The sequence below is a fragment of the Sinocyclocheilus grahami genome, unplaced genomic scaffold (genome assembly GCF_001515645.1).
Source record: "Sinocyclocheilus grahami isolate Dianchi unplaced genomic scaffold, SAMN03320097.WGS_v1.1 scaffold592.1, whole genome shotgun sequence".
NCBI lineage: Eukaryota > Metazoa > Chordata > Actinopteri > Cypriniformes > Cyprinidae > Sinocyclocheilus > Sinocyclocheilus grahami.
This window is the reverse complement of record NW_015505771.1, coordinates 871,791-887,799: the sequence shown is the minus strand read 5'-3', so window position 1 is coordinate 887,799 and position 16,009 is coordinate 871,791. Positions and strand designations below refer to the sequence as shown.

Genomic DNA, 16,009 nt, shown 5'->3' with positions numbered 1-16,009 from the left:
ATTTAAAAGCGTTTATATGCCTTGATAGTTGTTTGAAACGGCACCTATAGATTTTTTTTCTCATGATATATATATATATATATATATATATAACTATTTCTAATTACATTTTTAAAAAATAAATTAGAAAAAAATTACATATAAAAAATAAGTGTGTGTGTGTGTGTGTGTATGTATATATATATATATATATATATATATAATGTTTTTTTAAATTAAACGTATATTTATAATGTTTAGTTCAGTTGTGCCATTGTCATTTCAGTTTTGTGTGATCTAAAGTATTGTAGATTTATTTGTTTTCATCCGTGTTTTTAAGCATTTAAAAGTTGTCATTTATATTAAGTTATTTTACCTGTCAATACCATTAATATGAGCTATCATCATACAAGAACATACATTTGGGGTGTTAATTTGAGAAAATGTGTGATGTATAATCTGAAGCTGCCGGTGATCTTTGCAGGTTAAGTTAACAATTAACTCTCAATTTACGATGCTATCTATGTTGCTTAGGCACTTGTACCAGTATGTCGGTTTTTAAAAAATTCATACCGGTTTTGTAATTCAAACCGGTTTACTGTTTGAACCGGTATATCGCCCAGCATCAGTTTGACCCAATAACATCAAGACCCACACGGTTCAACATTTCTCTGCCAATCAGATGGCTATACTGTGATGACATGTGGCGAGTAAAGAGCAGGCATGTTTTTTTGACCTCTAGTCCTGCATCGCTATAACAAGCAGAGGAATGAAAACTGTGTTGCTGGGGGACTGATGGAAGCATAAACCTTTAAACAAAACTTCTACTTTCCGTCCTCCAGCCTCCTCCTGAAGAGGGTTAGGTGTGAGCTATGTTGCCCTGCTGTGCTGCTGATTGATGCATGCTGAAGGTATTTTAAGATACTAAAGTACTTTATAATATGACAGATGAAATGCATGTATTTGCTGCATCTTCCTTTCCACTGTATTCTTTCTTGATCTTGAACGCTCCATTAGTAGTTCAGTATTGAGCTGAATATGTGGTGAGTCCTTGTGTGGGTGTTGTGTAGGACCCTTTTGCTGGGCTTGTTCTGGGCTCTCCGTGCTCTTCGAGGGCCGATGAGGAGGCTGTGTGCATGCAGTGGGCGGAAAGATAACTCCAACAGCTCAGGGGTTCGTAGGTCACTCTTCTACCTGGAGGCCAGATATGCCTGAAATAGCTCATCGCTGGGGCTTTTTGTATATGCACACTGATAAATGCTGCTATGTTCTGGAAAGCGTTGACGCACTTGTGAATTGTGCCATCGGGCCTCTCTTAAATCATGAATCAGCTCTCAGCTAGAGCAAAATTGAATAGACACGTCATTCTCACCTTGTGGTACTGGTCTACATTAGTCAGCAGCACAATTAAGCATCTCATTGAAACTTGTCCATGTCATTTGAAGTATGCACCTTTTAATTAAAAAAAGTCTTAAACTCCTCTCCATCTAATCCACTGTTTCATTCAGGATTGTGCATTGTGAAGCATTCAGAACTGCAACAAGAAGCCTTTTATTTTGTTTCAATTCCTGAATTTGAAGTGAATTTGAGTTGAGGTAGTAAACAAGATGCAGATGATTCAAATTTGAAACGTAAGTAGAATGAAAATGAATTCAGATTAATTTAACTGACTTTTTTAAAGCTAGAAAAGCCAAGTTTGTCAAGAAAAACTTGATTTTACAAATGTTTGTTTGAAAGTTTTGAAAAACGTTTAAAAGTGGTTTATAAAAAAAATACATTTAAAAATGGTTTAAGTCTTGGTTGGATGCTTATAATGCAACCAAGATTGATTGATTGTGTAATTATTTTATGTAATTTAAATATTTATATAATTACATAAATACACAAATTACATTTTTGACATTTATTTTGTAGTTTGTATTTATGTATTTGATGTAATTACATATTTAAACGACATAAATACACAAATGAAATAAATACATGTATTTTATGTGTAACTGTTTTTGTCATTTATTTGTTTGTATCTATTTTTATATAATTAAATACTTGCATATATTTATTTTTTTGTCATTTATTTATTTATAGTTATGTAATTACATAAATATTTAAATTACATAAATACATGTTTATTTTGTTTTAATTCATGTAATTTTATGTAATTTATTATTAATTATTTGCTTATACTTATTTTCAATAAATTATCTTCTGTGTTGAAATTTCTTTGAATTGCAATTCACTAATGGTGCTTTTCCATTGCATGGTACGGCATTGGCTCGCTTTTTGGGGGGGGGTTCCTGGTACTTTTTTCAGTACCACCTTGGCTGAGGTTCCAAGTGAACCATACCATTACCAAAATGTGACGTGTAAACCCTGCTGATCACTGATTGGCCAGAGAGAATCGTCACTACCTGCATCATTGAACTTGCGGCACGAGACACTAGACCTGCTAGATTAAATCAGCACAAGCCAGCGAGGATCGAACGCATTTACAATAATGTCACGGCAGTAGAGGCGGCGCAACTATAACGACATGTCTATAATCCCGCCCACTCTAAAGCGGTACTAAACTGCAATGGAAACGCAAAACCGAGCCGAGCCGTACCATACATTGGAAAAGCACCATACATTTATCTTCCTGATTCAAATTCTAATTGAATCTTCCTTTGCGGTGTGGCTAAATTCACACTCATAAATTGAAAGGCAGACAATTCTTAAATTCTGACTTTTGCCCAACCCTGTTTGCATTAACACCAACTTAAGAGCAGTTATCTATAGCATCATCTACACTTCTTCTCCTCCTCCTCCTCCTCCTCCAACGTCAAGTGTCCATTCCTACAAGAGAGTACATGTTGGCTGAGCTTGTTCGTTCTCTTGTTGCCAGTGAACAATGCTGGGTGACCTTCTAGGAACTGGACCTCATTTTGTACATTCGTTCCCTATTTAGGGTGGCTGAAAGTTGCAATTGAGCTCCGTTAAGTCTTTCTGAGAAAAGCCATCACTGTCTCGTGTGTGTGTGACCTTGTCGCCGTAGCTACTCACAGATCATGGCGAAAACACAGCCCGTTAATCCACAGCGCAGAGATCCTGTTGCACGCACATGTGTGATGATCAGTGCCAATACCACGCAGCATCCATTGTTATCATGCCCTGCTATTTCTCATGCTGCCACACTTCACATGCTGGCCGAGCAGGTTCCCTGAACTTTCACTGATGGATGTGTTAATGTTTAACATTGACAGATCAGCAAATAGACACTTCAACCTGCTAAGTGTGTCCTAAGAAAGCTCATCACAAACATACTCCTCAGAGTTGCTCTTGAATGCCATTGTTATAAATTGCGAATACATGGAGAGTGTAACACCTCCCACCTTGATTGACGGCTTGGGGGGTGTTAACCTTCGTCACTCTTCCTGTCGAGCGCAGGGGCAGCTGCTGTCATGCCTCTGTGTTTAAACCTGATCAGCGCATCGCAGATCATATCAAAATAGTTTCTCCATTTTTGGCACGGTGCATTGTTGCTCCCCATGCTATTTTCTTCTCTCGCCCTCAAGGGTGCAGATGAGCTTACATGTCTACTTTGTTCTCAATGGGCAAACACGCTCTCTCTTTCTCTATCTGGTTACCTTTTTAAGTCCTTTAAAAGATTAGTTCACTTTCAAATTAAAATGTCCTGATAATTTAGAGATATTTATTAGATTAAAGATCCCCCCCATCCAAGATGCTTACGTCTTTCTTTCTTCAGTCGAAAATAAATTTTTGATTTTTTGATAAACATTCCAGGATTATTGTCCTTATAGTGGACTTCAACAGCTACCAAACGGTTGAAGGTCAAAATTACAGTTTCAGTGCATCTTCAAAGTGCTCTACATGATACCAGACGAGGAATAAGGGTCTTATCTAGCGAAAAGATCATTCATTTTCTAAAAAAAAAAATAAAAAAGTATATGCTTTATAAACAAAAATGCGTGCCTTGCACTGCTTTGCAATGCGCGTCCATGACTTCACGTAGTACGTAATTACGTCGGAAAGGTCACACTTGACGTAGGCGAAAGTACCGACTCGGTGTTTACAAATGTGGATTAGGAGGACCGTTCAAAAGTTGTTGTATGTTCAGTGACACATGTTCAAATGTCTTTGTGTCAGTTTATCGTTTAAAATGGTCACTTCATGTGCGTATCCTGGATGTTTAAATCTTTTGAAACCTAACTTCCGTCTACATCAAGCGTAACCTTTGCAACGTTATTACGTGAAGTCATGGACACGCATCGCGAGCAGTGCAAGGCGCCCATTTTAGTTTGAAGCATATACTTTTTTTTAGAAAAGGGTCTAGATAAGACCCTTATTCCTCGTCTGGTATAGTGTATAGCCCTTTGAAGCTGCACTGAAACTGTAATTTTGACCTTCAACCGTTTGGTAGCCGTTGAAGTCCACTATAAGGAGAATAACCCTGGAATGTTTTCATCAAAAACCTTAATTTCTTTTTTCGACTGAAGAAAAAGACATAAACATCTTGGATGGCATGAGGGTGAGTAAATTTATCAGGAAATTTTTATTTGAAAGTGAACTAATCCTTTAAGTCATTTCAAGACTGTGCAAAAGGGACTGATTAAATTAATTCATTAGTGGATTTGATTTAATCATAATTTGATTTGGGTTCGTCATGGTTCAAGAATTTCATCAGTCAGGAAAATAATTCAGAAGACATTTGAGGTTATGCTTTCTTAATGCTGTTTTCTTTGACACTCGCAGCAATGCATGCGGTTAAAAAAACTAAATACACATAGTTTGGAGGTATAGCATGACTATAGAAGATAAACTTTTGATTTCTAAACAATATCTAATTTCTGCACCGATATTACCAGTTTTTAAGTTTAATGTTGCATTATGGAATTCTTGTGCCCTTCATATTGCATAAATTTACACATTTTACTCTTAAGGACAGTCAAATTAGCCAAACTGAGTTGCTAAAGAGGTTTATTTTTTAACTTATGCGTTTATTTAAAGGGGTAGATCACCCAAAAATGAAAATGCATCATTTACTCACCCTCTTGTCGTTCTAAACCTGTATGACTTTGTCTGCTGCAAAATGTAAATTTAGAATATTTCAGTTGTTTTTGTCCATATAATGGCATTGGACCCCATTAGAGTTGCATGCTATAGATTTGTGTAAATTTTAGTCTAATCTAGTCACCTGCGCATTTATTTTTTTATTTTTTATTTAACTGTACCATGAATTTGTATGTTTTCTGAGGATTTGACTCATTTGTTCTAAATACCTTGTTTCTTTTCTAGTGGGCGACAAGGTCCCTGCCGATATCCGTATCTGTGCTATTAAGTCCACCACGCTCCGAGTGGACCAGTCTATCCTGACAGGTAACAAAGCATTTGGTTCATTTGTGTGTGAATTTTTTTAAGTGCGAAGTATTTTAGCTGTGGATTTTACTACTAATTCACTCATGTTGCAGGTGAGTCTGTGTCCGTCATTAAGCACACCGACCCCGTGCCGGATCCCCGTGCCGTCAATCAGGACAAGAAAAACATGTTGTTCTCAGTAAGAAAATTGGACTTCAGCTGAACCAAAATGATGATAATCACAAAAATATTAAAACAATAAGATATATTACTATTGTAATAACACTGTTTCGGTATTATTACAATAAATATAATACTATTATACCACGGGCGTCGGAAGCAAAAAAAATGTGGGTGGGTCCTCCCCCCAACATTTTTTACAGGAGTAGATGCCACTTACTGTATTTTGCCTTTTAATTAAACAATTGCTTTAATAGCTACATACCAGTTACCACATACCAGGCAAGGTTTCTTAGCAATTAACACGGCAATGAAAGTCTAGTAAGTTGTTTTGAAAAACCGCCAGATAACCGTTGTAATAACTCTGTTTCGGTATTATTACAATAAATATAATACTATTATACCACGGGCGTCGGAAGCAAAAAAAATGTGGGTGGGTCCTCCCCCCAAAATTTTTTACAGGAGTAGATGCCACTTACTGTATTTTGCCTTTTAATTAAACAATTGCTTTAATAGCCACATACCAGTTACCACATACCAGGCAAGGTTTCTTAGCAATTAACACGGCAATGAAAGTCTAGTAAGTTGTTTTGAAAAACCGCCAGATAACCGTTATAACAACATAGTGTAAGTGTAACTGTAATTTAATGCTGCATTCTCTGGAAATGAAGAGTTTTGCAGCTTCCTGAACTACACTGATAAAGATCTCTGTCATCGGACTGGGCTGTTTGCTCTGCAGGAATAAGCTCAGTGATGGATAGCTGTAGTGTCCAAATTATGACCTTTTTTTTTCTCTCCATCAGATGTTAGCGTACTTTGAATTAAACGTCTAAAGTCTGAACTTAAAGGCAGGATAAGTAGTGTTTCATCTCCCTGTGTCTCTGTGTGCTTACGCGTCGGAAGCAAAAAAAATGTGGGTGGGTCCTCCCCCCAAAATTTTTTACAGGAGTAGATGCCACTTACTGTATTTTGCCTTTTAATTAAACAATTGCTTTAATAGCTACATACCAGTTACCACATACCAGGCAAGGTTTCTTAGCAATTAACACGGCAATGAAAGTCTAGTAAGTTGTTTTGAAAAACCGCCAGATAACCGTTATAACAACATAGTGTAAGTGTAACTGTAATTTAATGCTGCATTCTCTGGAAATGAAGAGTTTTGGTGCAGCTTCCTGAACTACACTGATAAAGATCTCTGTCATCGGACTGGGCTGTTTGCTCTGCAGGAATAAGCTCAGTGATGGATAGCTGTAGTGTCCAAATTATGACCTTTTTTTTTCTCTCCATCAGATGTTAGCGTACTTTGAATTAAACGTCTAAAGTCTGAACTTAAAGGCAGGATAAGTAGTGTTTCATCTCCCTGTGTCTCTGTGTGCTTACAGACCCCTCCCACTTGCTGTTCTGCCGGTTTCTGTATTTATTTAAACATAATAACACACAGGACAGAATTATGGCACTCTGAGTCATTGCGTTTATATAATCTTCTTATGCTAATACTTGCTTATGCTGCCATCTTCTGTCAGTTAACTTTCCAACAAATTCTTCTTGATGGACAGTACGCTGACGCATTCCGTTAACAATTGGAATCTTAAAGGAACAGTTCACCCAAAATTATTTTATTTATAGGTTTTATAAATATACAAGTTTGGAACTACATGGTAAATAAATGACAACTATTCCTTTAACATTGTGTCTGTCTTTCAGATGTTCGTCATAGACAAGGCTGAGGGGGAGAACTGCTCGCTGACCGAATTCACCATCTCTGGCTCCACATACGCTCCTGAAGGAGACGTGTGAGTATCTGTCCCTGCTCTCATATTTACTTGTAGTACTGCAGGCAAACTGATGCCTATGACTTTACATTTTTGCCAGCTTCTGTTTTAGTAGGTAGTTTATTGATCATTCTGTTTGGTTGCTCAGATTCCTTGATAACCGATTAGTGAAATGCTCCCAGTATGACGGGTTGGTGGAGCTGGCGACCATCTGTGCCTTGTGTAATGATTCCTCCCTGGATTATAATGAGGTGCGTTTTCTAATTATCCTTTCTTAGCCTGGATGATATAAGCAAAAATGTTCATTGCTTTGTTTATAAAATTCAAAATTAATATTTATGAAACTGATATTCTCAAAAAGTGATTCCAGAAACTATTAAAAAACATAATGAAAGATATAAAATATATATTTAAATAAAAAAAAATCTATCTGTCTGTATGTATATTACATATAATACTTTTTTTGTCAAAATTAAATTAATTTATTCAAAAATACATTCAAAACAAATACTGTGGATTTAAAAAAAAAATAATATATTTTAAAATAATTTATTCCTGTAATGCGTAGCTGAATTTTCAGCATCATTACTCCAGTCTTCGGCGTCACATAATCCTTCAGAAATCATTCTAATATGCTGTTTTGCTAATCAATATCAACGTTAAAAACAGTTGTTCCGCTTAATATTTCTACAGAAAACTTTTTTTTCAGGATACAAAAGAACAGCATTTATTTGCAATAGAAATCTTTTGTAACATTATTAATACTTTTGCTCAATTTAATGCATCTATGCTACATAAAGTATTCATTCATTTTTTTTAAAGTATTAAAGGGGTCATATGATGTTGCTAAAAAGAACATTATTTTCCATATACTGTACATTATTTTTTCTCCTCTATGCCCCGCCTTTTTGAAACGCGTCGATTTTTGCAAAGCTCATCGGTCTGAAAAGCGAGGTGTGCTCTGATTGCTCTGACTATCCAGTGCATTGTGATTGGCCGAATACCTCAAGCACGTGACGGAAATGTTACGCCCCTTACCATATTGCGATGCCCTGTCCGGCTGGAGCAACAAGACAAAAACATTAAAACCCATTATAAACGAGGCGTTTGTTGCATCCAGTGGGGACATACGGATTATAATGACTTATACTGTATTTTTGCGCATTGCATTGCATCACGCCGCGTAAACATAAAACCATGTGTGCATTTGTGATCAGAGAAATGACAAACAACAAGTGCTACTCTACACTGCTCAAAACTCGCGTTTGAATCGTCAATGGCAAATTCTTTAAATATGAAAAATTTACTTACAGGCTGTGAGTCAGAACAGCCGGCATTGTAGTCTACTCTCCCAGGATCAGTAAACAGTCCTCCATAAAATGCGCTGGACACATCGAAATATTTGGGTTGAAGTGTTCCGGAACAGTGTTGTAAATACAGCTTAACCACTGATTTCTAGTCGTGTCCTCTTTTAAAAGGCCAAACAAAGTGGTTTCACTTTCACAACAAAACACACGGGGGGCTTGAGTGAGCGGAGGCTGGCAGCTAGAGTGAGGAACGGCCGGCGGGCTAGAGTGAGAGGAGGCGGGCGGGCTTGAGAACGGAGCGGCCGGCGGATTAGACGAAGGAGCGTCCAGCGGGCTTGCGGCAACCACATGTGACGACCCCGGGCTGGACTCCGGATATCGTCCTCTTTTGGAAGGCCCAACAAAGTAGTTTCGCTTTCACAACGAAACACAGCACCTTCACGACATGGCGGCGGCAGCAACAACAATACTACAGCGAGAATAAAAGTTACGCCTCCTTTCTCTTTTAAAAGGCCAAACAAAGTGGTTTCACTTTCACAACAAAACACACGGGGGTCTTGAGTGAGCGGAGGCCGGCAGCTAGAGTGAGGAACGGCCGGCGGGCTAGAGTGAGAGGAGGCGGGCGGGCTTGAGAACGGAGCGGCCGGCGGATTAGACGAAGGAGCGTCCAGTGGGCTTGCGGCAACCACATGTGACGACCCCGGGCTGGACTCCGGATATCGTCCTCTTTTGGAAGGCCCAACAAAGTAGTTTCGCTTTCACAACGAAACACAGCACCTTCACGACATGGCGGCGGCAGCAACAACAATACTACAGCGAGAATAAAAGTTACGCCTCCTTTCTTTGCGTGAACATTTGGGCAGCGTTATGCAAATCTTCCCACATCGTGTTAGAACGAGCCGTTTTAGGTAGGCGTGGTTGACTCTTAACTTTTATAAAGAATATCTTTTTGGATTTGAGACTTTAGTCTTTGCAACTTTACAGATCTTCTTTCTGCACCAAGAGCTTGTAACACTCCAAAGAGAAAGGAAAAATTGAAATCGCATCATATGACCCCTTTAAAACATTTACTGACTCCAAAATTTTGAACGCTAGTGAGACATGCATGTCGTCATCATGAATGTCTCTGGCCAGTTTCATATTTTATTGTAGTTTAATGTAGTCTTCCGAGGCATATATTAGATATGATTACTAGATATAAATACACTTTTAATAAAGATATTATGTAATCATTCTTGGGATAATTCAAGATTTAATTTGATTGCATCTCTAACCATGTTTGTCGCAAGTAGAACAGTCACTATAAAAAGCTTCATCAGAAGTTCAGTTCCACACTTGGTGATAAGTGCTAACTCTCTTTCAGTCTAAAGGTGTTTATGAGAAGGTTGGAGAAGCCACGGAGACGGCTCTAACCTGCCTGGTGGAAAAGATGAACGTTTTTGACACTGACGTCAGGAGCCTGTCGACGATCGAGAGAGCCAACGCCTGCAACTCGGTACATATTTATACGATTAGTAAATAATTATGCAAGCACTTGTTTAATCATGATTTAATAACTCAATCTGTGCACGTGTAGGTGATCAAGCAGCTGATGAAGAAGGAGTTCACCCTGGAGTTCTCCAGAGACAGGAAGTCCATGTCTGTGTACTGTTCCCCCAACAAGGCCAAATCCTCTACTGCCAAGATGTTTGTCAAGGTACTAACCGGATACTTGTTTGTTATATACGGAGTTGTTGTATTGGCAGGTTTTTCAGATTGATAAACCGCTGTGTCTTCCTCAGGGAGCTCCAGAGGGAGTGATCGAGAGGTGCACTTACGTGCGTGTGGGTGGATCCAGGGTTCCCTTGACTCAAGGCATCAAGGATAAGATCTTGTCTGTGATCAGAGAGTATGGCACTGGCCGCGATACCCTGCGCTGCCTGGCACTGGCCACCCGCGATAGTCCGCTGAAGAAAGAGGAGATGATCCTGTCAGAAACGGCCCGCTTTGCAGAGTATGAGGTGACTGAGTTACTGAACTTGTACAAAACTGCATTATGCCAGTCTTTGTGTCATGCTCACAGCTATAGAATAAAGCGTTTATCCAAATAGTTAGCTATCTAGTATCTAACAAGTTTCATAAACTATTTATTCATCTGGCTAGTTAGCTAATAAATAATTTTTCCATTTGACTGTTTAGATAAATAATTTCTAGATAGCCATCTAGTAACATCTAGCTCTCTAATAAGTGTCTTTGCACTCTGTTAGCTATCTAGTTAGCTACCTACCTAATACACCAATTTTTAATCTAGCTAATTAGCTATCTATTGAAGTATCTATCTAGATATATTACTGTCTAATGGTTAACATAATCTAAAAGGTTTCTTTGCATCTTGGTAGATTACTATCTGTTAAACTGTTCAGCCATCTATCTAAACTGTTTAACATCAAGCTATCTAGTAATGTATCTAGCTTTCTACAAAAATACCTTTGCGTCTCACTAGCTTCCTGTCTAATAGACTATTTATCAAACTAGTTAACTATCTAATAGTGTTCATTTGTCTAGCTAGCTTCAGTTGTCTATTACTAGCTAGCTAGTTATTAGTATCTAATAACATGTATATCTAGCTATCTAATATATTTGTCCCACTAGCTGTTTGCTATCTTATAACTGAATTATAACTGATTTAACTAATAGTTAGCTATATTAAAGTATTTTTACATTTAGCTAGTTAGCTATCTTAAGTATAACTATTTACCCGTGTAGTAACGTCTAGCTCTCTAATAAAGAATAGTTGTTTTTTGGTAGCTTGCCATCTAATAAACTATTATTGTTAACTAGCTAGATTGATAGTTTTAATCAGTTTTGTTAACTGTTAAATAAACAGTCCATCTTTCTGGTTGCTATATAATACAATATGTAACTATTTAACTATTTAGTAATGTATCTAGGTATCTAATTAATTATCTTTTTGTCTTGCTAGCTTCCTGATAAACCATTTGTCTAATAAACCATTTTCTGTCTTGCTAGTTATGTCTAAAAAATCATTTTGATCCCGCTAGTTAGCTATCTAATAAAGTATTTCATTAGATAATAACGTCCATCATCTAATATAATTTTTGTGTGTCTCACTAGCTTTCTATCTAGCAAACTATTTATCCAACTAGTTAATATCTAAAAGTGTTTATCCAACTAGTTAGCTATCCAATGAAGTATTTTAAATATCTAGCTATCTAGAAATGTATTTATCCACAGTATCTTTGTGTCTAGTTAGCTGTCTCTATCTAGCCAGCTACTGAATTTTTATTTTTCCTAAACTTCCCGCTCCTCCCCATCTGCCAGTCGGATCTGACCTTCGTGGGCTGCGTGGGCATGCTGGATCCTCCTCGTACAGAAGTGGCTGCTTCCATCAAGCTCTGCCGCCACGCTGGCATCCGGGTCATCATGATCACCGGCGACAACAAAGGCACGGCTGTGGCCATCTGCAGACGCATCGGCATCTTCTCAGAGGACGATGACATCAACAGCATGGCCTTCACTGGCCGCGAATTTGACGACCTTTCACCTCACGCCCAGCAAGAGGCCGTCATGACTGCCCGCTGCTTCGCACGTGTCGAGCCTTCACACAAGTCCAAGATTGTGGAGTTCCTGCAGGGCTTTGATGAGATCACAGCCATGGTAGGTGGCCGTATGGTGTAAATGGACAGTGATTTAGCTCAACCGTGTTTGATTGTCCTATTTGGCTGAGCAGTTGTGTCTCTGCAGACAGGAGATGGCGTGAACGATGCCCCTGCCCTGAAGAAGGCAGAGATTGGCATCGCCATGGGCTCTGGCACTGCCGTGGCCAAGACAGCCTCGGAGATGGTCCTCGCTGATGACAACTTTTCCACCATTGTGGCTGCCGTTGAGGAAGGCAGAGCTATCTACAACAACATGAAGCAGTTCATCCGCTACCTCATCTCCTCCAACGTGGGCGAGGTCGTCTGGTCAGTCCGGTTGTGGTTTTCAGTTCCATTTCCGTTTTTTGTGTGTTGCTAATATGTTGGACTCCTCCACAGTATCTTCCTCACCGCTGCGTTGGGTTTCCCTGAGGCCCTGATCCCCGTCCAGCTGCTGTGGGTGAACCTGGTGACTGACGGTTTGCCCGCCACCGCTCTGGGCTTCAACCCTCCTGACCTGGACATCATGAACAAGCCCCCCCGCAACGCCAAGGAGCCGCTCATCTCTGGATGGCTCTTTTTCAGATACTTGGCCATCGGCTGTGAGTCACAAACATGATTAGTTGAGTTACTGAACTTGTACAAAACTGCATTATGCCAGTCTTTGTGTCATGCTCACAGCTATAGAATAAAGCGTTTATCCAAATAGTTAGCTATCTAGTATCTAACAAGTTTCATAAACTATTTATTCATCTGGCTAGTTAGCTAATAAATAATTTTTCCATTTTACTGTTTAGATAAATAATTTCTAGATAGCCATCTAGTAACATCTAGCTCTCTAATAAGTGTCTTTGCACTCTGTTAGCTATCTAGTTAGCTACCTACCTAATACACCAATTTTTAATCTAGCTAATTAGCTATCTATTGAAGTATCTATCTAGATATATTACTGTCTTGCCAAGGAGCCCCTCATCTCTGGATGGCTCTTTTTCAGATACCTGGCCATCGGCTGTGAGTCACAAATGTGACTTATGTACCCTAGTGGCTATGATTTAAGAGTTTGCTTATGTCATTTGATGACAACCTAGAAAAATGTACATATCCAGTATTGCTGGTCTGTTAAGTCTTATTTTGTGCGTGTGTTGTGTTTCTCAGGTTATGTGGGTGCTGCGACTGTAGGAGCTGCAGCCTGGTGGTTCATTGCTGCTGATGACGGTCCAATGGTCACATTTTACCAGCTGGTATATATCTCTGTTTTTAAAATAAATGGTGTGTGTGTGTGACTAAAACTGTAGCCTTAAGGCTGCCCCCTCGGGGCTTCAACCCTCCTGGCCGGGACATCATGAACAAGCCCCCCCGCAACGCCAAGGAGCCCCTCATCTCTGGATGGCTCTTTTTCAGATACCTGGCCATCGGCTGTGAGTCACAAATGTGACTCATGTACCCTAGTGGCTATGATTTAAGAGTTTGCTTATGTCATTTGATGACAACCTAGAAAAATGTACATATCCAGTATTGCTGGTCTGTTAAGTCTTATTTTGTGCGTGTGTTGTGTTTCTCAGGTTATGTGGGTGCTGCGACTGTAGGAGCTGCAGCCTGGTGGTTCATTGCTGCTGATGACGGTCCAATGGTCACATTTTACCAGCTGGTATATATCTCTGTTTTTAAAATAAATGGTGTGTGTGTGTGTGTGTGTGTGACTAAAACTGTAGCTATTTAGCTGGGTCACACTGAGTCTGATACAATAACACATAAATGCTTAGTTTTTGGTTACATTTTTGTCGTTATTTAAAGAAAAAAAGTTTGAATGTCTAAAAGATTTGTTTGACATTTAAACCGTTAAAAAGCTGACCTAGCTTTGATCGATTGCAGCACAATTTTTTGGACTCTTAATAATAAAAAAAAATAATAATAATAATGTAAAATAGAGGCATTATAAACAATGGTGTAATTTATTGCTGTGATTGCAAAGTTGAACTTTCAGCAGCCATTACTCTTCAGTGTCACTTCAGAAATCATTCTAATATGCGAGACTCAATAAATATTTTTTATTATTATTAATGTTGAAAACCATTGTGCTGCTTAATATTTTTTTTCTAGGACGAATAGAAAGTTCAAAAGAACAGCATTTATTTGAAATATAACTCTTTTGTAACAATGTACAAATCTTTACTGTCTACTTTGGATCAATGTTTTATATATTTTTTTTATTTACTTATTTAATATCATATAATTATATTTTATATACATGTATAATAATAATAATAATCATGTATTAATTTAAGGTATGTACATATATATTTGTAAATATTTAATACAGTTTTATTATATAATGAGAATTGTTATGTTAAAATTTATATTCTATATAAATTGTTGTAGTGGTAGTAACTAAGCATCTAAATAGTAACTATTTCTCTCTTGTCCTCTCAGAGTCATTTCCTGCAGTGTTCTCCTGATAATCCTGACTTCCAGGACCTGGAGTGCAACTTGTTCGAGTCTCCCTACCCCATGACCATGGCCCTGTCTGTGCTGGTCACCATCGAGATGTGTAACGCCCTCAACAGGTCAGTCACCATCCACCTGACATCTAGACTCAGGCATGACAGTGATTAAAAACAAGCTTTGTGTTGCTATTGAACCCAAGTAAACGTGTCGTTTTTCTTCCTGCAGTTTGTCAGAGAATCAGTCTCTGCTGCGCATGCCTCCCTGGGAGAACATCTGGCTGCTGGGAGCTATCTGCCTCTCCATGTCTCTTCATTTCCTCATCCTCTACGTGGATCCGCTGCCGGTAGGCCCCCATCATGATGTATCTGAACACCTATAGATCATTAAGTGCGCAATGTCAAAAATAATCTTGGGGCCCAGAATAGAATTTGATCTATAATGGAGCATTTATTTCTCCTCTACTGCTCCACACAAACTCTGAATATGGACCCAGTTTGCACTCCAGGTTCACTTTCACAAAAATCCAAACGTTTATTTTACTCTTACAAGTTATAATGCAATTCTAAATGGTTCTATTAACAGTTTTGTGGACAAAGTTCAGAACCTTTCTTTTGATTTGAAAATTTGTGCCAACTACACTATTTATTTCATATAGATACACAGTGTGAGTGTGTCCGGGGCGTTTCCTCCGAGTAGGCAAGGGAGGCAGTGTCTCCTCAAAATTGTCTCCCCAAAAAATTAGTTATAAATTATAACATATAATATTAAAAAGAGTATAAATCACTCTTGTTTCTAAAGAAACGTTGTGACCCCAGCAGGTACAGTTACAGCGGGAGTCCGTGGCTCTCTCGCCTCCCCTGAGCCCATTGACTTTTAACAGACCCCCGCGTCTGTGACCGGGCTTTAATGACCGATCACCTAAAAAAGTACAAATTAGATAACGGAAAATTTAGTTAAATATTAAGAAGAATAGCTGAACATAAGTTCACAAATAAAATATATTAAATTGTTTCTGCCTGGAGTTATTATTTTTGAATAAATTTAAAATGCTTAAAACACTATACTTTTACAACAATGTAATCAATATTTTATTAATTAAAGCCAAGTATGAATCTCATCGTTAAAGTATTATTTTTTTATATAGTGTAAGCAATGTTTATTTAACCAAGAAAATGTGACTGGGACATGAATTTACATTTGATTAAAAATAATAATGATTTCAGAACACCACCGCACACCACTTATATATACACACACACACACACACACACACACACACACACATATATATATATATATATATATATATATATATATATATATATACTTATATACT

The 16,009-nt window shown here is 38.2% G+C and overlaps 1 protein-coding gene across 1 annotated transcript in view; it reads left to right on the top strand.

Annotated features, from left to right (window-relative positions):
* Window positions 1–16,009, top strand: part of LOC107557188 (sarcoplasmic/endoplasmic reticulum calcium ATPase 2-like) — a 31,214-nt gene that overhangs the window by 10,522 nt on the left and 4,683 nt on the right. The window contains exons 7-19 of the mRNA XM_016240512.1: window positions 5,272–5,352; window positions 5,445–5,549; window positions 7,172–7,304; window positions 7,432–7,534; window positions 9,954–10,085; window positions 10,167–10,286; window positions 10,372–10,590; window positions 11,912–12,247; window positions 12,335–12,555; window positions 12,628–12,830; window positions 13,384–13,469; window positions 14,659–14,792; window positions 14,899–15,016. Coding sequence (XP_016095998.1) covers window positions 5,272–5,352; window positions 5,445–5,549; window positions 7,172–7,304; window positions 7,432–7,534; window positions 9,954–10,085; window positions 10,167–10,286; window positions 10,372–10,590; window positions 11,912–12,247; window positions 12,335–12,555; window positions 12,628–12,830; window positions 13,384–13,469; window positions 14,659–14,792; window positions 14,899–15,016 — 1,991 coding nt within the window. The remainder of the gene's footprint in view (window positions 1–5,271; window positions 5,353–5,444; window positions 5,550–7,171; window positions 7,305–7,431; window positions 7,535–9,953; window positions 10,086–10,166; window positions 10,287–10,371; window positions 10,591–11,911; window positions 12,248–12,334; window positions 12,556–12,627; window positions 12,831–13,383; window positions 13,470–14,658; window positions 14,793–14,898; window positions 15,017–16,009) is intronic.